This window comes from Sylvia atricapilla, chromosome 12 (genome assembly GCF_009819655.1).
Source record: "Sylvia atricapilla isolate bSylAtr1 chromosome 12, bSylAtr1.pri, whole genome shotgun sequence".
Taxonomy (NCBI): domain Eukaryota; kingdom Metazoa; phylum Chordata; class Aves; order Passeriformes; family Sylviidae; genus Sylvia; species Sylvia atricapilla.
Window position 1 is genome coordinate 20,759,856 of NC_089151.1, and position 21,825 is coordinate 20,781,680.

Sequence of the window (21,825 nt, forward strand, 5' to 3'; positions counted from 1 at the left end):
TATTTAATTTTATATACAATATACATAGTTACCTTGATTGACATATTTATAACATAGAGCTTTGTGTTTACTATGAAGGTTTTATCTGTATCCCGTGGACTTCATGGGTAAAACTTTAAAAAGCCAGTTAGCATTTATGGAAGGATATGGGAACTTTCTTCATGGCTTCAGAATGAGGACATAGGAGGATTTAAAGGGCAATAGCCAGATTGTTTTACAGAGTATCTGGGAGAGTTCTTATTTTTTGATTGGGGCTGGTCCCTGCAGCTATTTTAATAACATCTGGATGTGAGTAACAGAATGGAATATGAGCATCTGCCTCCTCTGATTGTCACAGGCTGTTGGCTAGAGCACAGGAAATTTCAGGGTATTGTATTGTTTTGCTTCGGACAAATGTGTCAGTAGACATATTTAACTAAACCCTTCATGTGTGTGAAAGAAAACATCTTAACCAGGTTGATTTATCACTTTTAGTACCCTTTTAATCCCAGAAGTAGTGTTGTCTAAATATTTTTAGTGATGTTCCAGCTATCCTGATGTCTGCAGGTTAAAGTGGTCCTGGCTAGAACCCTTTTATTACAACAATTGCTACCTTCATTTTTCTACTGTTTCTACTTTAATCTTGAATGTTTACTAGTTTCTATTGTCGGATCTTGTGGAGGGAGAGTGTCTTAGCACTACAGCTCATCCAGCTTTAACTCATGCATCACAGTCCTGGAGTAAGAAAATATTTTAAATTACATATTGTGGCCAATTTATTGCATTTTAAAATGATTTCTATACTTTAGACACAACATTTATGACATAATAGGATGAATGACTTAGCTAATTGTTATATCTGTCTAGATTTACTCTCTTCTGTGTTAGTGTCATTTTGAAATTATTTGTATATGTTGAAATTTGTAAGGGTTCAGGAACCCACAACGAAATAGTAAAGTATGTATTTATTTCTCATTATAATGCTCGAATTTGATTTGGAAGTTGACACTTTGTATGTCTTTTCACAGAATTCTAAACAAATACCGAAAAACTGCTTCACCTAGGGTGCCTTCCATGTGTGGTACAAACACTTGTCATTCACAGGAATAGAGATGAAAATGTATTAATCCAGTAAACACTATTTTTGTAACGTGAGTCACTAACGCAGCTCTGGCCTCGTTGTGCTTTGTTCCCACCAGCACCGGGTTTATGGCTGCTGTGGTCGCTGCCTTCCCTCCGTGTGTGCACTAAATCTGACCCCTGGGATCACAGGTTGTGTCTCTGCTCTGCCCTCAGCTGCCCCCGGGCACGTTCCTGGTGCTCCGGATCCCCTCCTTGGGCCTTGTGGAGGATGCTCCGGGTGGGGCGTCTGTTCCAGGGCTGACTCGGGCTCCTCTAGACAGCCTCTGCAGGTCCAAACATTCCAGTTCCAGCTCATCCTTCATGACTTACAGCTTCTGAGGAGGGAGCGTCCATGCCTGACCAAAAGACTTTCTCCCTCTGGCTTCCAGGTGCTGTATTGACACGTTTGTCATTGCAAACAGCTCAGAGGTATTATGGAAATACCAGGTTAGAATTCCATTCAGGCTGAGCAAAGGAGATGCAATTTTCCTTTTATCATGAGCACAAGTCTGCTGTGCAATACCCTTGGTACTTTGCTTTTGGAACAGAGCCCTGCGGTGTTGTGTCCTGGAGAACCCTTGGTGTGGTGCCAGGGCAGGTCGTGGTGGTGTCCTGCTCTGGGTGGTGCCCCCCCAGCCCCTGGGCTCCCCTGAGCACTGGGGAGTCCCGGCAGGCAGCACATTCCCCTGGGGACACTTCACAGCCCTGGAGGAGTTCCCATTGTTCGCTGAGCTCCGGGATGCTCCAGAGCCCCGAGCCCGGTGCTGCAGCTGCTGCTCCGAGGTGCTGCTCCAGCCGGGAGCATCTTCCTGCCGTGCCCACGGCTGGAACCACTGCTGCCAGCTCTGCCTGGGAAAGATGTCCTGGCAGTGCTTGACCAAGCTCAAAGGCAAGGTACTCGACAAGAAAACACAACCTCCAGCTTGTTTCTACACCAGTAACCATCTTTCAGTTGTTGTGTTCTTTCTGTTGGTGTCTCTGCTAATAAAAAAAACACAAGCTGAAGAATTGTGAAGTCCTGCAATACACAAAGCAGTCTTGGTTTTAAAATCCATGCTGTTACAGCATAATTTAAATGGTGTATTTATCAGTCTTAAAAGTCATTTTGCTTTTCCAGTCTTTTGTATATGGGCACAATACTTTTTGTATTTTTTTTTTCTTTTTTAATTTAGTTGTCTTTCTGTCCTTTCTGGTATTGAAGATTTGAGCTCTCTGGGTTTTCATGGTACTCTTCTGATCATTCTTCATAGTGGTAAAAGTCTGTATTTTTGTATGTAGGAGAAATGGTAGTTTTCTAACACTTAGCCCAATCAATATAGTACGGAATCATTTGTGAAGGACTTCCTGTTTAATAAATGGACATATTAAAGTACTAAAACAGTGTCTTCATCTGTAAATGTGGCCTGGGCTGGGGAAATTTTCTTCTCAGTGGCTGGTGTGGGGCTGTCTGGGATGTGTGTTGGTAATTCAGAGATGTTTTTGTTCTTGCTGAGCTCCCCCAAGGCCTTTCCTGCCCCTTGTGCTGCCACTTGGGAGGGGCTGGGGGACACAGCCAGGACAGGTGACCCCAGCTGACCACAGGGTCCCCACTCCTTATGGCATCACTTAGTGAAGGGGGGAAGGAGGAGGAAGGGGAATGGTTTTGGAGTGATGGTGTTTGTCTCCCCAAGCCACCCTTCCAGGGGCTGTGGCCCTGCTCTCCTGGAGGTGCTGAACACCTGCCTGCCCAGGAATTCATTCCTTGTTTTGCTTTGCTTCTGTGCACTGCTTTTGCTTTCCCTATTTAATTGTCTTTATTTCAACACAGGCGTTCTCTCACTTTCCCCCTCCCCATTCTCTACCTGGTCTCACTGAAAGAGCAAATCCAGTGTGGGGCTGGAGGTGAATCCACCTCAGAACCCCTGAGTGCAGCAACCGGGGGCGATCCCGGGTTCAGCCCGGCGGCTGCGGAATGCCCTTTGTGTGTGGGGCAGGGCGGGGTGACACTGGCAGCCCTGCCTGTCCCTGGGACACTGCTGGGGACAGGAGTCACCCACGGCAGGCGCCGTGCGGAGAGCGCCCTGGAGCTGCTCTGCTGCTCACATGCTGCGCTGGAATTGCTCTTGGAATGGTTGTGGTGTGCTGCCACGGGCCGCACTGCTCCATCCCGGGGATTGTACTGCCCCATCCCGGGGATTGTACTGCTCCATCCCGGGGTCTGCACTGCCCCATCCCGGGGTCTGCACTGCCCCATCCCGGGGTCTGCACTGCTCCATTCCATCCCGGGGTCTGCACTGCCCCATCCCGGGGTCTGCACTGCTCCATCCCGGGGATTGTACTGCCCCATCCCGGGGTCTGCACTGCCCATCCCGGGGTCTGCACTGCCCCATCCCGGGGTCTGCACTGCTCCATTCCATCCCGGGGTCTGCACTGCTCCATCCCGGGGTCTGCACTGCTTCATCCCGGGGTCTGCACTGCTCCATCCCGGGGATTGTACTGCCCCATCCCGGGGTCTGCACTGCTCCATTCCATCCCGGGGTCTGCACTGCCCAATCCCGGGGTCTGCACTGCTCCATCCCGGGGATTGTACTGCTCCATCCCGGGGATTGTACTGCTCCATCCCGGGGATTGTACTGCTCCATCCCGGGGATTGTACTGCTCCATCCCGGGGATTGTACTGCCCCATCCCGGGGTCTGCACTGCCCCATCCCGGGGTCTGCACTGCCCATCCCGGGGTCTGCACTGCTCCATCCCGGGGTCTGCAGTGCCCATTTGGGGCTGGAAAGGGATTTAGGGGCTGAAGTGCCCAGGCAGTGGGGTAATACCTGCAGGTAATACTCTGCTGCCCCACGGGCTGCGGGATCCAAGTGCTGCAGTGGGATTTTTGATTTCCAGGTGCTTTAGGGACGAGGTGGAAGCACTGAGTCAATACGGTGAGACCTGTGGAAAGGCACGGAGGGGTGGGTGGGTGTGTGAAGGGATTTGGGAAGGTGGGTGCTGCCCTCAGGGCACTGGGGAGGGATCAGGGGTTTGTGTGGCGGTGGTGGCACAAGGGAAGGACTCCCTGAGGGAGCCAGAGGCTCTACAAGAGGCCAGCTCGTTCTGCCTGTGCGGGGCTGTCCCCAGCACTGTGGCCTCACCCAGGGGTGGCATTATCCGTGCTGCTCCTGGTCAGGAGAAGCTTCAGCAGCTGTCAAATCAACAAACAAAAGAATTACGTTGTCTGACTTTCAACTACTGGGCCTTCCTTCAGTCACCCGGGAAGACTGTCATTAATTCATTCATGGATCAGGCAAAATGTGATGCACTGTGTCCAAAATCCATAATAGAAAAGGACAAGTATTTCCTGGCAAAAATTAACGCCGGAGTCAGGATTTTCCTCTTCACGGACATAGAGTTTAAATTTGACTTACTTTAAAAAAAACAACAAAACCCAACCAACAAAACCCCACAAAAGCAATAGCAACAAAAAACCAAACTAAACCAAAAAAATCCAACCAACCAACCACCACCACCACCACAACAACAAAAATCCACAACAACCCCAAACCAAAAAACCTCCCCCCAGACTCCTCCTCTCCCAAGCCCCAAACAAAACCAACTTAAATTTCCTGGGTAGCACTGTTTGACTTTCTGACCTGGAAGGTTTGCAAAACACTGAACACTGAATTCTTCCAGGAAAGGAGTGTCCTATGGTTATCCATCTGTGTTGCAGCATGGATTTTTTGATGCATTCCTGTTTATTTATTCCTGACTTTTTAAAAGATCCTGACTTTTAAGCCAATACTCCACACAAAAAAAAAGTGTCTCAAGCATCTTGTAACAAGATTCACATTCTCTGTGCTTACCTAAATTTCTTCTGCTTCCTTGATACATCCTCTCTCACAGGAATAAAGGATGGCCAGGTGGGGCTGCTGTGCCTGTGCTGCCAAATGGCATTTGCCCTCAGAGTTTGTGCCCTGGTGCAAATCTGGAGTGAAGCCACTCAAGGATATTATTTCTGATCAGAACTGTGCCCAGGGAGCATCCTTAGCAGAAGGACAATGAGTGGAACCAGGTGTTTGCTGAGCAGAGCATTCACTTGTGTTCTGCTTTCCAGCACACCAGACTGTTCTCCACCACCACAGCAGCTGAGATGCTCTGCTCTTCCTTGGTATCCTGGAAGTGCCTCTGTCAGATGGAAATTGAAGACTTGAGGAGCTTTCAACAGAATCAGGTGAAAAGCACAGTTAGGTGGAGTAATGGGCAGAGTATTCAAAGGACAAGAGTCCTTCAGTCTTACTTCAGTCAGAATCTAAAAAAGCTGCTTGGAAAGTATTTGAAGTTCTTAGCATCGCCTGTCCAAAAATCACTGCACCGGTCTGAACAAGTCCACAGATAAACGTAAAAGCTTGGTAGGAGGGAGAGAGCCCTTCAGCAGCTGAGGGCTGTGAGAACTCACCTGAGGTGCCACTTGTCCCTCCTGGCGGTGGCTTTGAGGTCAAGGCACTTCTGGCGTTGTTTCCACACGGATTAGTCCACACTTGGGTTTGGACAGGTGGGCCCAGGAATCCGGGGCAGAGGCTGTGCTGGAGCTGCACTGAGGGCAGGGATGGGGCCCGGGGGGGTTTGGAGCAGCTCCTCCACGGCACACGAGTGATTGTGATTGGAAAGAGGTGTCTGAGGAGGCCACTGAAATCAGGACCTAATGAAGGGCTCCACACTGCAGGTGCAGTGCTGTGATTGTCTCCTGAAACCTGAATTGCAGAGAAACCAGCGCTCCCAGCACCCTTTTGATGTTGTCAATTGAGGACAAACAAGCAAACAACCCAAAAAGCCAGGCTGACTTTGACTCTTCCTCCACTTGGCCCAGACCCTGAGTTTGGTGCAGTATTTGTGGCAGAATATGGGCAGAAGACCCCAGAGTCAGCCCCCTCCACTCCAATCCAAACATGCTTTGAAGTAATTATTTTAAATCTAACTGTCTGACTTTATATTTCTAAAATACAGAACTGTGTTTTCTTTCCATCATGGGAACAGATCTTTTTAAATAAAAGGCTGGGATCTTACAGAATTGCTTGACCCTGGGTGCAAACTGCTTTGAAATAAACGAAGTCATCAAGTACTTAAAAGCCAGTAATGAAATTCTCTGGGCAGGACCTCACTGCAAGCTGCTAAAGCAGTCCTGAAGCAACTAATGAACATTTTGTTTGCTGCCTGTTTATTTAAATCCAACATGGAAATAAGGACCAGAAAACCTCAGTATATTTTGGGGGTGTGAAGCGTGAACCCGAAGGGAACTTTGTTGTTTACAGGATTATTGGTTGCTGAGAGAGAGCATTGCATCCTTAATGGCTACTCAATCTTTACAACTAATTCTTGGTTAAATTTTTTCATCTCATGCCCTAAGGAAGAGGTTTGTCCTGTGGCTGGTCCCCAGGGCTGGCTCTGAGCTGTGCCCTCTCCCCAGCACAGATTTAGGATTCCTTAAGTCACTGTCCCTCGTGCTGGGCAGAGGCAAAGCAGCAAAATCAAGTCTTCAAGTAAAGACATCAAACACTTCTATTAAAAGAGGTTTAATCCAGCATGGTTTTTAACTATTAACCAACCACGTCTCCAGCTGTGACATGCAGTACATCTTTTACTTTAAAAAAAAAAATACAAAATGAGTATAAAAATGAGCCCAGGTCCCCTGAACATCACAGTGTGTGCCAGTAAAATATGACAAGGGAAAGAAATACGGGATTTGGTACAGGAAAAGGTCCAAGGAGATATTTCTCATAAATCAAAGATTGTCACATTCAGAAGCAACAACTTGTTTTGCCTTTACTCTGTCAGTGGTCAGGAAGCACGAGATGTAGGAGCTGCCTGCTGGACAACTCTGAGCCTGACCAGCATCCCCTGCCCCCTGCCAGCCCCTGTCCTGCTGGCAGCTGCCACAGGGAACTGGAACCCAGGGGCCGATTTTACTCCAAAGGAAATCTGCCTTTATTGTTTCATCCCTGTTTTTCACTTAGTCTGTTACTACCATCTGCTCTCATTTTAATCACACCTTTTCTGAAACTGTATTCATTTTTAAAACATCCATGCAGGTTTCTTTGCCACAGATCTGTCTAATGCCATCTGGGAGGAGCGTGCCATGCTCTTCCTAAGCATTCTCAAGTGTTTATAAATTGACACAGATATTCCACGGTAGGCTGTGCTACCTGTGAAAACAGTCTGTAAATTCAAAGGGCTTTTCCCCTGGAACACATCACCACAAGAGAAATCACATCCTTCCAGGGGTGAAAAACCAACCCACCCCACCCAGGCACACAGAAAAAAGGGAGCTGGGGAGATGAATTCATTGCAGACATTCTGTGGTTTGGGGTTGGTTTCTTGTCCTTTTCACAGTGGGGAGGAGGCACTGCCCTCCTGGGGCCTGGGCACCCTCAGTGTGGCAGCACCAGTGGCCTCAGCACAGAGCAGGACATCAGGCACTGGAGCCTGGGGCACAAACACCTCCAGGTTCCCCAGCAGCTCCTGCTGGGAGCTCATTGCCAAGCCTGCCTTCCCTGGCTGTGCAAACACTCACAGGAGCTTCCACAGGACAAGGCTGCCCAGAGCTGCCTCACCTGTTCCAGCCCATCCTGTGGGGAAATTGCAGCAGAGGGGATGTGACTCCATCCAAGCAGCTTAAAACAAGGGATACTGAATGTTTGATGAGCCAGCTGCCCTGCAGCACCGTTATACTTGGAGGTTTGCTCTTGCTTCAGATTTCTGATTATCACTTTTCCTTGTCACAGACAGACAGAAGATATGAAGGTATTGAGACCAATGTGTTAACTGTGATCCATGCCTTCAGTGCTTGGGAGTATTCAGACTTTGGATAAAGAAATACTGTTAGTTAATCAAGAAAAATACAAACAGAGGCATCCAACCCTCTCTTCTTTGGCATGTCAAGAAGTATAAAAGCTCTAAGTGTTAAAGGTTTGGAATTATGAAAGCACATTAACAGCTGTAAATGTTAAAAATGCTGTTCCCATTTCCTCAGGACACGGGTGTGCTGAGTGGGGAGGGGCAACAGGGAATTGAGCTGTGTTGTTTGGACAGAACTACTGTAGGATCTGTAGCTGTCAAGGAGTGCTTAATGGCACTGGGAATAGTCTCCTTTTCCACATCACTGCCCTGTCTGTGCGCTGGTGAGGTGGAAAGGAGCTGAGATGAGGGGATATTTCAATTGGCAGTGCATTCAGCAAAAAGGAAAGTGCTTGATCATCTTCCCTTCATGCTTGGTTGGTGTTTGGTTCTTCAGTCTGAGTCAGAGTCGGAGTCCTCATCTGGGGGGTGAAACAAGGAACAAAAGTGAAAATGCAAACTGGAAATCCCCCCCAGCTGTGGCTCTGGCTGGGAAAGGGAGGTTGCTCTGGCAGAGTGTGCTTCAAAGGGCACAGTGGGCTTGGGAATGAACACTTCTGTGAAATGGCAGCTCTTGCTGAGCTGACGGGACCTGAAATGGCGTTAGAAGGAGTTGGGAGAGGCTGCTGAGAGGCCCTGCTGGTATCCTTGCTGCTCTGAGCACTGCTGTGTGCTCTGCACCTCAACACCCCCGAGGGCCAGAACCCCACCCTCGGAGATGCTGAGAAATCCCACCAGGCCACAGAGCTCCATCCTTCTGCCTCAGCACCTGAGAGCCCCTGTGTGAACACAGGGCTGAGCCTTCCCCTCATGGGCACAAACACCAACGAGAAGCATGTGACTGCACTTGTGTGTTTGTGTCTCCATCTCCAGGGGAATTAGATCTAATCTATGTCCTAATTCTGCACCTTTACCACCTCATCATCTTCTGTGGGCACTTCAGTTTTTAGCTTTTATAGTCTGTTTCCTGTTCCTTTAATTCTTTTTTTCCTTTGTCTCTCTTTTCAGCCTAAAGCTTGAAAAACACGCACCAGTCTGCTAAAATCTCCAGAAGACACTGTCAGTGCTGCTATTCACCTCCTAGGATTCTATACACACCTTCGGTGTTTGGTGTTGTGGGGGTTTTCAATGGGGTGTTTTGGTGGGTTTGGGATATATTTTTGTTTGTTTTTCAGTGTGGAGCAGTCCTTTTAATCCATGTAAGTGCCACATGTGTCACAGGGACATGATGGCTGATTTGGGCTCCTGGAAACTGTAAAACAACTACCCCTGTCCTGACCTGAACTGGCTTTAAACACCCACCACCTTCTTTTTATCTTTTTCTAAGTGGATCTGTCTGATCTGAAGTAGACTGTAATAGGAAAAAAATTTGATAACACCCTTGTTAATTTAATGCCATTTGACCCCTGATTTCAAGGCCATTTGCCCACAGATGGTCAAAGTTGATCATAAGAGGCAATCATAATAAGGAAATGATAAAGAGAAAAGCACTATTTGGACATAAAATGCTGTGGATTAATGGATGTTAATTATAAGCTACCAAAAAAAAATGTTTGCTTGTTTTTACAGCAAGACATTTTAATAGGGAAAGGAAATCTGTGCTGCATGGTGATTTCTATAATTGGATTTGGGGCTTTTCAAAGTTAGATGTTGTGAAACTCTGAGAAACTTCACATTCCTGGCTTGCAGGTTATCTTCATAAATCACTGGAATTCCATTTGCAGCTTCCTAACTGAGCAGGGCTGTGGCAGACAAACCCGAGAATAGAAACTGCTCTTACTGAGCAAGAGCTCTTGCTCCCCGCAAAGGGGGAACTGGAGAGGGAAATCTCACACTGCAGCTCGTGTAACAAGCAGGAATTTCACCCACCTTCTGTCTTGTGGCCCTCGGGGGAATCAGAGCTGCCCTGCTTGAGGAAAGTGACCAGGTCATTGAAGGTTATGTAGAAATCAACGGCAAACACGATGGTGGCTGCAAACCCAAACACCTGAAAGGGCAAAATAAGACTCTCCTTAACAACAGCTCATCTGTCAGGGACAAACCAAACCAAACCCACACAGGAAAAACTCCATGGTTTTTTTGGCCTGTGCCTTTCCAAAAAGGCAGGGAAGGGAAATGGTTTGTGATACATTGGTATGAAGTGAATCTCAGCTGATTTGGGAGCCTGAGAAGTGACCGGGAGTGTCCTTATCCCTCCCCGAGGCTGCAGGCCTCTCAGGCTCTGGGCATGTTCTGGCCATCAGCACCCTCTGCACCTCCACTGTCCCAGGGCACCTCTGCCACCAAGAAACCACCTCCCTTTCTTGAAATGATTTTTCCACTTGTTTGCAAGGACATGTGTCTATTGCTGAGTGAAGCAGACAGATTAAAACGATCCTGGAGCTCCCTTTCCAGTGTCAGAGCAGCAGAGCTGTGCCAAGCACAGGCTGGGTGCTGGTCTGGGAGCCTGGGCTGAACATTCCATTGCTCCATGTCTCACTGCAGGGACAAAGATTAAACAAGATTTGGGTTTGCACTGTGGGATGATTTGGGAAGGGTTGCTGGCTGACACCACTGGGCATTGTTCTTCCCAAGCTTAAAAAATTGTTATGCAAATTTTATTTATGTTGTATATATTATTCATGCCTAGAGTCAAATTGCAGTTGCAGGGCCTGTATTGTATTTCTGACCACAAAATGCTGATGGGTAAAGGCTCTCTCCTAGGCAGTCCTTGCACTGAAGGGTAAAATGACTCTGCTCTTGTTTCAACTCATGCAAGTAAAACTAAGCAGGAGAGGCAGGAGGTTGAAATTACTTAATTTAGACTGGCCTTAGCAGTTACAAGTTTGGGTTCTTTTTTTTTATCATCATCATCATCATCATCATTATTATTATTCCTTCCATTCAAGAATCTTGACACTCCTTGCAGGAGCAGCCAGTAAAATTAAAAAGCAGAATAGGTGCCTTCCCTAAGGGTACAGTAACATTAAGCAGCTCTGCTGGGGTGAAAAAAACTATTCGTTGGTTCAAGACAAGTTTTTCTGAATAAGGGACCATTTCTTCTTTGCTTTGGGTAAATTAATTCTCAGTTAATTGAAGAAACTTCTATGACTTGTAGTGGGGTCGTATTTGAACTGTTTCTTAAGTACATCCATACTGAGTTCACCACAACACTTAGGTGGAAAGCTCATGCCTACTTACCCCTGCTGCTTTGGATGCTCCATCGCTGTATTTTGAGACAGCAGCAATTGAAATGGCAAAGTAAATTATGGCAGCGGTGACACAGCGCAAGAAATCCTGTGGAAGAAGCAACAGTGCCTTTTCACACTGGTCAAGGATTTCCTCTAAAAACCACTCTGGAAACGAACACTCAGCCCCTCTGTTTGTTGCATCAGTGGCCTTGCTGGCATGTGACCACATCCTGGTTTGCTGTAGAGGAGGAACTGCTCATCTCTGAAATATTTCTAAATAAGAGAAGACCTGAACCTTGGCAAAAACTTCTGTTCTTAACAATGCTGGGATAAAACCAGCTTCTACCCTGCCTGTGTCAGGCAGACCTTCCTTCAGCCTGGGAAGGGCTGTGTGGGCCATTTGCCTTGGAGCACAGCAAGGGCTTTAATGGAAAAGTTGCTTGAAATGCCTTAAAACCCTCATGTTTGAGTGTTGGGAATTCCTGCAGCACCAGAGGCTCAGGAGGCCCCAGTTCCTGTGGGAATGGGTGTCTGTGTCCCTGTGGATGCAGGGCTTTGTGGTGATCTCCAGGGAGACCTGGCTGTGCAGCTCCTCATTCAGGAACCAAACACTTGGTTTAGTGTTGGAATGATCTGTCCTTCCCACGTCCACTGCCAGCTCCACCAGCCTGCCCCAGGAGCAGGAGCCTGGTGAAATGTGCTGCTGAGCTGTGCCCTGTCACACCAGCAGGGATGTCTCTGCAGTGAGCTTTAAACACAGAGCTGTCCTTCCCAGGGCACAGGCCACTCATGGGGGCTGCAGTAAGGCTCTGTTCACAATTAGCTCTTCTGCCTTTCCAGAACAGATGGAGGAGTAAGATCCTGTCTCAAAGCACAAATCCTGCAAGAATCCTGACTCCTCTGAAGTCAGGACAAGGCCAGTTATCTACATTCTGTGCCTGCAGTATGCTACAGTAATGGCCATAATAAACACACAAGTGCCTTTTTTGTCTCAGTTCTGGAACCAGGTGCATGTAGAAAATGGGAAAATGATGGAACTGAGATTACCAGCTGAGAGCTGTGCACAGTCGTAGCCAAAGTCACTGATCCTGTTTTATCTCCCAGTGGCCTTGCTAAAGTTATTTTTATACACTGAGAGCTCTGATTCAAACCTCACTGCAGTGAACTACTGATGGTACCAGAAGAGAATCCAGACTGATAAGATCAGCGGGGTTTTTGAAGTATTTGTGCTGCAAAGCAGCTGCTCCCTTTGCAGTGATATTTGAGGCTGCAGGGACATCCAGTGGCCAGGGCTCTCCTGCAGCCCCAGCACTGCTCGAGCAGCCACTGGGCTCGTGTGTGGGCATGAACTGGCTGGAATTGCCCCTTCCCAGAGCAGCTCAGTTTGCCTGTGGGTATAATTCTACCTGAGAATTTGATCACAGCCTGATAAAGTCTGCCTGTTATCAACAACACACCCGTTTCCCCCTCTGCAGAGGTGGCAATAAGGAGCCCTCAGCAGTCAGACTTGGGCTGATGCTGGCCCTAAGCCATTTGCCTGGAACTGGGCATACATGCTGTGCTTTGATAAAGCCATGCCTTGTGTCAGCACCCAAAAAGCTGCAGTGCAGAGCAGAGCATAGTTCAGTGTGCTCCTGGACCTCCTGAACCAGAGGCAGCATGAACAAGTTTCCAGCAAGGCAGTAAAGTTGTTACAGTCCCCCTGAACTCCTGCCCAGCCCCTTTCACTCCCCTCACACTGCACAATTAAATCTGAAGGTTTCTGTTGCACTCTCACTTACCGCCAAAGGCCAGTAGACTCCTTTAAACTTCTCATTAAGCTTGGAGGCGTAGGCAAAAAAAAGAAACAGTGCCAGCAGAAACTCTAGGAGTGGTGCCATCATGAAAGAAGCTGCTAGAGATGCAATATAGCAGATAAAGATGATAAATGACAGCACCTAAAGTAAAGGGAAAACTTGTAGTTATTCGCATGGAATAGCAGAGCTGCAGTCAGCTGAGCAGCTTGGAAGTGTTATTTTCACTGTGTATTTCTGTCAGTGCTGCTGCTGGCATAGCTTCAGCATCCTGCTTTTTTATTATTATTATTATTTTTCATTGGGCCAAATGATTTTTCTTGTTCAGCACAGAATAAATCTGAAGTAATGGTGTTTATTTCCATGTGTGTGAAATCACTTTTCTGGAGTGCTGGGTGGATTTGCACCTCTCGAAGTCAGTAATTTGCTCTGGATTGTAAACAGCTCTGACAACATAATTCTGAAAATAGAGTGGGGTGTTGCCAAGCAAGCAGAGCTCTAAGCTTTCAGCTGTGACAGCTCTCATTTGAAACCCAAAGCAGTGCTCAGACAGCCTGAAGTAACTCAGCATTTATAATCTTGGAGTTGAAAGGATAAAGTCTGATGATGATGGATAGAAAAGGGCCAAGAATTAATTGGTCTCTGATTTCTGGAAGTGTCTGGTTCCAGTTTTCCAGCGTGGCAGCTGTTTTAGAGAGTAATAGGACAGATAACTCCATAGATTTGGTTTATCTCCATAATGTTTCCTAACTCAAGTAAATAATGAAAAATGGCCTTTTTTCCCACTCAACTGAAAAACCTTTAGAATATGGCTCAAAATACAAAGTTTCACAATGGCAAAACAACTGAAGAAAATGCATTCTCACATAAACCAGGCAGTACCAGAGTGCTGTCCTACACTCCTGGACTGTGTTTGTAAAAGTGGAAGGTGAGGGAACCATGGAGAAGCTCAACACCATTTTCAGTTGTTATACTGGGGGTTGGTCACCCCCAAAAAGAGGCTCCAGTCCTCCTGTTCTACTGCCTTCCATGAGTGTTGGTTGCTGTGGCAATCAAATTAGCTTGAAGTAACAAAAGGAGCCAGGATGCTGAATTTCACACTGTTGTGTGCCAGTTTACACCTGGGCTGCTCTGTCCAGCCTTTTCTCCTGGAGACAAATCTCTGCCTTCCCAAAGCTCAGGGATGCTTTTGGTCAGCACAGACTGAGCATTACATTACAAAGGTTTTTTTAACTTCTAATTCCAAACTGGGACACTGACTTCCCACTCACACAGCACTGAAAATAAACAGATTATTTCCCCCCAGATGGCACATCTGAAGGCAGATGTAGCTTCCTGCAGAGGTAATCAGTGCATTTACCTCATTAAATTTTAGCTCTGTGGATCTGTTTGCTGCTACTACGGGTTCCTGGGGACCACCAGTACCTCAGAAAAAATTATCATTACATTTGAGTGATAAGGCTTCTATAATTATTAATTGGTAATTACTCCTATGAGAGGTCAGTCCACCCTCAAATACATGTATCAAAAAAAAACTTTTATGTTTAGGGGGCAACTAAACAGTTCAATCCCACTAAAATAATTCCTTGGCATAATTAATTACCCAGCCTTTATTCTCAGCCTGTGTTTTGGGGAAAGCAGTCAGCGCTTGAGCAGGATGCTAACAGCTGGAGTAAACTGTTTTCATCCATTAGGACTGGCTGGTGAGGTTAGAGAGGATGTGGCATTTTTAGTAAGAGACTATATTTATCTTAAAATGTCTCTGCATTGTTCTTGTTTCACTGGGTTCTAAGAAACTGGGCTAGGATTGTTTATAAAGCTCACTTCTGCATGGGTCTGCTAGCTTGTAACATCTGCCCCATTTGTTGGTGCTTACTCCATTCTGATTTGTTTATTGCTCACAGAGCCTCTCTGCAGCTTTTTGTCATTTTCATAAACGGGAGGGAGCTCAGTCCCTGTATCTCATCCTTAGCGTGGTATTTTCTTTCTATGAGCTAAAAGTGATAAGAACTTTCTGAAGGGAAGTGGATTCATCAGAACTTGACAACTCCTAAGAAGAGAGAGGACTTCCTTCTTCCTATCACAGCACCTTAAGGTGGTTCCCAAAGAACAAAGACTGCACTTGCTTTGTGAATCCGCTTCACTTGCATTTCTGGAACATAATTTAGACACAGTTCAAAGTTTTCTTGGATTAAAACGAAACTACCATCTAAGCAGGACATTTTCTTTTTGTTCTGGCGTTGAAAAAAATATCCTTTTGGTGGCTAAATGCAGCTGTGTGGTGGCTGAGCTGCAGGGGTGACAGCAGCAGGGAGTCAGCTGGGTTCAGCGTAGGTCCCACTGATCACAACCCTTCCAATGGCAGATCCTTAAACCTGAACTAAAGCTGGTGATCTCTTAGGAAAGGATTAAATGCAGTATTAAATAATACATCCTACTGGAGCAGTGAGGGGAGGTAGAGAGGCAAATTTCAGATATGTAAGGTGATGCTGCACAGCAGAGATCCCTTTGATCTCAATTCTGTTTGAGTCAGTAACTCCTGAGCTCTGACTGCCTTTGCACTGAGAAAAAAGCTTTCCTGTTGAAGTGTAAGGTGAAAGGAAAGGCCTTTGTGGTCTGCTCTTATCAGCTTTATGGCAATTTGTGCCAGGGAAGGCTCCTGCTGTCTCCTCTCAGCCCTGGGCAGGCGTGAGGCTCAGACACGAGCTGGACTCAGGGAGAAACAGGAGCTGCTCTGTGGCAGGAACACAGCAAGGTTTGATGTGATGGGAACACACCCATCACCAGGGGCTGGGATGCCAGAGGATCCCTGCTTCTGTGCCAGGGAAGCTGCTGAAGAGACAGAGCAGTCTCAGCATTTCAACCTTCTAACTGGCTCTGACTCAAAAAAGCTGGAGAAATATTAGTTGTTTATTTTAAAATCTGGTTACCAGGCCAGCTACTTGTTCAAAGCAAGCCCTGCCTGACTGGTAGATGACAGCAGTGTCCTGCTCCTCAGCCCTGAAGGTCAGTAACTGTGGTTACCTCAGTGGTGGGACTGAGTCCAGCCTGTCCTGCCCTCCACCTGTCAGCATCCCCTCATGAGGAGAGCTACAGCTCTGGGCACACTGAAAAAGGGGGCACCTTTTGATTCACAAGAAGCCACTTGATTTCAGCAGATTACTGATGGTATTAGGAAAGGGGAAAGACTCTGATGTGTGGTAATTGGCCTGCAGTTAAACATCATTCCTCATCCTGGAGGCACTCTGAGACTGAAAGGACCCAAGGAAGATTTTATGTGAAATAAACATCTATAAAATAATGGACCAGATTTTGAGAATGAAGATTTGAAAGATGATATTTTTGGATACCTTAATGGAAGAAAGGCTGGAAGGCACAGGAAGGGAAGGGATGCAGACCTTGGAAAGAGCCAGAGGAACAAGAGGAAGGAGGTGCCTGAGATGGTGCATCATTTGTCAGGTGAGGACCATGGCACTGCACCTTGGTACTGCACCTCCTTCTTTGGTTTTCTTTTCTTGTCTCCCGACATGGATTTTAATGCCAAACTTCCTTGGCAGCTTGGCAACAGCCCTGTGTAATTCAAGAGCCCACAAATTGTAGGGTTTTGATGATATTCTAATTTCTCCTTGTGTAGAGCTCATTTCCTCTTCTGACAGGTGGAATGCATGGATGCCTTGAGCAATATTGGATATTACCTATACCAGTCTTTTCTGAATTACAGAAGTGACCAGGTGCCTTTTCTGATCATTTAAGTGCACTGCTACTAACACAAGCATTTGATGTTATCTTAGAATTTTAAAAATACACCTCTCCTCACACAATATAAACACTGCAGTGCTAGTCTGTACCCAGAAATAATGACATCTACCTATGTACTTTTCCAGACTTCAAGGCTTTGTGAAAAACCTTTCAAACTGAAAGAGGCTCCAAAAACTCAAAAGCACCTTTCAGAATATATCCTGACCCCTCTGAAGACTGTCAAATGTTCCACTGCACATCAGACTTGTTCTACACCTCTTTTCCTGGAGCTGTGTGTTTCAGGGTCACTTCAGAAAAAGATCAACCAATGGGACCTTATTGTTTTTCTCACAGCTCTGTATCTATGTTTAAAAAAACCCAAAAAAATGTCAGCTAGAGAGGAAGTTTGTGAGGCTCCATGCAGTTGCAAGTTCATTTCTAGCACTTTCAGAAAGCACTGCAGCTTCTGGGAAGAAAAAAAAATAAAAAAAGTAGCAGTGTTTTATCAGTTTTGTCCATTTGTATTTACACAAGGTTTTTGTCTTCCCTTCACTTGGGATTGCACCCTCAGCATGGAGAGCAGCCGAGTCTGAGCTCTTCCTGAGCTGCTGATGACAGGTTGGTGTGACTGCTGCCAGCTTCACTGTGAAGGAATATCTGCATGCAGGAAACTCTAATGCAGCAAAGAGCAGCACAGGAACCTTTCATAGCTTGGCAGTCATAAAGGTATAAAAAATCCTGGCGAAAAAGCAGCCTGACTATTCACTGAGCTCCTTTTATGTACACTCCCATTCACTCAAAATCCTTCTTGGGTATTGTGTTTCAGAAAGCAACTTTCCCATTTAAACCCATGTAATTATTACTTAATATTGCTTTGCTGGGCTTCTTGAAGTGGCCAGGTATTACAAAGTTCTATTTTATTGTACAACTGGCTTGCAGTTCAAGGTCTAAAAAATAATGTTGACAGTGGTTAGAGAGCACAGTGTCCCTGAAGGGAGGGAGGTCTGAGCAGTGCTGGGGTCGTGGCAGCTCCAGAGGTGTTTGTCTCCCTTGAGGAGGGAAAACAGACCTGCTGGAACCCATGGAGAATATGGGGATGCTGGGAAGCCTCTGCCATCACTGCACCAGCTCCTCATCTCCTGCTCCCACCTCCTGCCCCTCCTCTCCTGCTCTCGCCTCCCTCCCCAGGAAAGAACAGCTCTGCCAAAGGCTTTATGAGTGGGTAGCAGTGTCATCTTTTGGGCAAGAGTGGATTTTGTTCTCATATGCTTGTCAGAAAGACAAAGTGCATTACTCAGTGGTCTCTGCTGTTCAGTTACTACTTCTCTGTTGCACTTGTGGAGGTGAAATTCCTGCTTCCTCCAGAACTGGCTGCAGGAGAGGCCTTCTGGCTACAGACCCTGAGAAAGGCACAGGAGCCACTTCAAAGGAGACTTTACATCGAGCAGCTGGAGTTTCAGTTATGGAGGTCAGTGCAGAGGAGACTGAAAAGACAGGAGAAAGACAGGAAAAGAGGAGAGAAACAGGCACAATGATTTCTACATCCCTTTATGTCACAAAAAGGGCGGCACAACTTTACCTATTCCCACTGCATTTTTACAAAAACAAACTAAAATGTAGTGCCACTGCATGGTGGCTTCAGGAGACAGAGGAGATGCCAATTAAAGCAGCCACAAAGGCTGGAGTGGAACAGCCAGGTGAGCAGCAATCCACAGCTGGGGATCCTGCCTGGACAAGCCCTGGGGGCAGTGTGAGAGCTGCTGTTAAATGGTTCCAACACAGGACCCAGGGAACTGAAAGCTCATCTCTTGAGGGGTGGAAAAGAGCAAGGATGAGATTCTGGCCTTCAACACAGCAACTTGAGTGTTTAGGAAAAATGAGTAGCTTAAGAAGAGTCTTAAAATGTGTGGAAGAAACCAGGGCATGGGAGGGAGAATAGAAAGGCAAAAAGATTAACCTGTATGATTAAAAATGATGGTTAGAAAACAGAGGGAGCAAGGCAGTGAGAATAAACAGTCTTAGGAGAGATAGTGAAGCTTATAAATGTATTTGATGCTACTGCTTCTTTCTGGCTTTACAGCTGTCCTAGGTGGAATAAAAAATTCATCACGCAGGTTAGTGGGGAGGTGGACTGGATGCTCCCCAGAGGTCCCATACAACCCCAAACATTCTATGATTCTGTGGAAATCAAAAGAAAAATGTGCAAGGAATGGGTGGAGCACAACTTTCTTATCTGAAGAAAATTTGAGAATTTAATTAAGCCTCTAGCAGTAATCAGCTCCACCGCCAGCCTGACCTGTTCTAGGGGGAAGCACCAGGATGCCCAGTTTACGTGGGTACTGCACCATGTACTGCACCATTTACACCAGGACTGCACCTGAACATCCTAAAGATCCTCCATGTGGAGATATTATTTTCAAAAATGGCTTGAGAGCTGCAGAAATAAATGCATTTCTGGGGAACTGCCAAGCTGCTGAATGATGTGACATTTGTAACAGTAATGAGGATCCTGCTTTGCTTCTGAACAAAAGGCACTGTTCAAAATGTGTATCCCTGAATATTATTTCCATACATTTATGCAGAACCCAACCCCACCCCATATTAGCATTGTGTCAGAGGAAAAATTAAACATTCAAGATGAGAAATACAAAGCTAAAGATGAAACACAGATTTAAACCATGATAGATTTAACTTGGACTCATCTTCAATTATTTGGCACTGCATTTCTCTAATTGTATACAGGCTGCATTTACTCTGGGGCCTGTGTTGTCTTCAAGGGTTTCTTCTGGCAAAGCTGAGACAACTGGAGAGAAACAACTGCTGCCTCTTGTCTGCCAGGAAACCACGTCCTGAGCACGTGGGCTTGGCCTGCAAGGGATTTTAGAGCTGCTTTCAGCCAGCCAAGCCCTTGGGAAGCCCCCAGTGGCCTTACAAAGGATAAATCCCTGTTTTGTCAAGACAGAGCAGTTTTATTACTCCAAGGAGGCATCATCAGTACTTCTCTATGGCAACAAAAGGGTGAGTCTGATCCCATGACCAGAACAGTATTCCTCCAATATGTCATCATTCTGAGATGTTAAAAAGCCAGACTGTCTGAAAGCCATCATTTAGTGGCTGTAAGCTTGTAAAGGAAATTCCAGTGTGTGTTATAGAATGTAACAAAAATACATGCCAAAGGAACCAGGTTAGCTGGGCTCTGGTATTTTCTAAACGTGTGGGTGTGTAAACTACAGATGCTGTGTGAGTGATGGGGTAGCTGGCATTTTTTTGGTGGAGCGGATAATGCCCGTGGCCTGTTGTTACCCAGCCTGAGGCTTTCCCCAGTGCAGAAGTCATGCTGTGAATGCTGAGTGAATGCTTTTCCTCTCAAAGCCAGCCTCACATCTGGCTGTTCCCTATCTCTGTGCCCAGGGCAGTGCCCACAGCCTCACAAACTCTCAGAGCTGGTGCCCACCAGCTGGTCACAGACAATTCTGCCTCCTTCTTTCTGCCTGTTCCTTATCTTTCTTTTGCTGGAATATCCTTGTTTCCCTCCACTGAGCTAGCACAGTGGACAGCCAGAGACACCTTGCACATCTGAACAGCGCTCCATGGACCTGGCTGCTAACTTGGGCTGCCCTGATATTTCACTGTCTGCTGCCAAAACTCCAGCAAACTTAGCGTTTGAATTTATCATTATTTCTAGCAAAAATTTGTGTTGAACATATAATTTCAATCAATGAGCTTCCTACTCAGAAGCTAAATTTTGGTGTGAAATACCCACTCCCCATGGGGCGAGCAACGTGGGTACCGCTTCAGCTGTCAAGTTTAAGCCTTTACACGTAAAATTCCAGAAAGTCTCACACCACAGTCACTGCCCTGGTCCTGCTGCCGATGCAGGCCAGGTGTCCCTGGTGCAGCACCCAGCGCCTTTCCCTCCGGGCAGCGCTCCAGGGCTCCACAGCGGCCAGCGAGCGCATCCCTCCGAGGTCAGGGACAGACAGGGCTCCGGAGGGCTCGGGACAGCGGCTGAGTGGCCGTGATGCACAGCCTGATGCCACACCCCATAAACTCATCAGTAAAGGCTTTCCTGACACACTCAGGACAGGCTGCCTCCTAACCCGGCACCGGCCGATAGTGCCAACTGGTTACTGGGTTCATACTGCAAATAGCTCAAAACGAAATCAAAGCGCTTTTTTACCGTAAAGAGGTCTCCGATAGTGAAACACACGGCGCTGAAGCCTGACGTGACAACTCCTGTCTCTAACGCGCTCTGCCTGAACTGCGCTAAATGCATTTCGCTGCCAGCCCGGCAGCTCCCCACCCCGGTGGGGCCATTTCCCCTTTGCCCCTGGCTTGTTGTCTCCCGTCTCCCCTCGGCTGTGGCTCCCCAGTTTTCCCCTCAGTAGCCGATCCCCAGTCTCCCCCGGGTGGTTCCCCAGTTTTCCCCTGGGTTGTTTTCCCCCAGTTTTCCCTCAGTAGCCGATCCCCAGTTTCCCCCGGGCGGTTCCCCAGTTTTCCCCTGGGTTGTTTTCCCCCAGTTTTCCCTCAGTAGCCGATCCCCAGTTTCCCCCGGGCGGTTCCCCAGTTTTCCCCTGGGTTGTTTTCCCCCAGTTTTCCCTCAGTAGCCGATCCCCAGTTTCCCCCGGGTGGTTCCCCAGTTTTCCCCTGGGTTGTTTTCCCGCAGTTTTCCCTCAGTAGCCGATCCCCAGTTTCCCCCGGGTGGTTCCCCTCCCTCAGCCGCGGGCGGGTCGGCCCGGCGGAGCCCGCTGGGGTCCCGGCTGTGTGTCCCCGGGCTGTGTGTCCCCGGGCTGTGTGTCCCCGGGCTGTGTGTCCCCGGGCTGTGTGTCCCCGCAGCCCCCGGCCCCGCCGTGCGGCCCTTACCGACTCTGCGAGCAGCAGCTGGCCCTTGCGGGAGCGCAGGAACTCGCGCGGGGGGAGCAGCGAGCTCAGGCCGGGCGGTGCGGGGGCTGCCGCGGGCTCGGGGTCCTCCATGGCTGCGGCGGGCCGGGGACGGGGCCGGGCCGGGGATGGAGCGGGGCCGGGGATGGAGCCGGGCCGGGGACGGAGCCGGGCTGGGGACGGGGCCGGGCTGGGGACGGAGCGGGGCCGGGGATGGAGCCGGGCCGGGGACGGAGCCGGGCTGGGCTGGGCTGGGGATGGAGCCGGGCTGGGGACGGGGCTGGGCT

At 47.7% G+C, this 21,825-nt stretch overlaps 1 protein-coding gene across 1 annotated transcript; it reads right to left on the minus strand.

The window, feature by feature from the left end:
- Positions 1-6,619: 6,619 nt before the first annotated feature.
- Positions 6,620-21,636, minus strand: CMTM3 (CKLF like MARVEL transmembrane domain containing 3). Its single transcript, XM_066328013.1, has 5 exons — positions 21,521-21,636; positions 12,908-13,063; positions 11,137-11,232; positions 9,826-9,943; positions 6,620-8,378 (listed from the first exon to the last, which is right to left on the minus strand). The coding sequence occupies exons 1-5, from the start codon at positions 21,629-21,631 to the stop codon at positions 8,350-8,352; spliced, it is 510 nt and encodes a 169-aa protein (XP_066184110.1). The 5' UTR covers positions 21,632-21,636; the 3' UTR covers positions 6,620-8,349.
- Between the last annotated feature and the right edge of the window lie 189 nt (positions 21,637-21,825).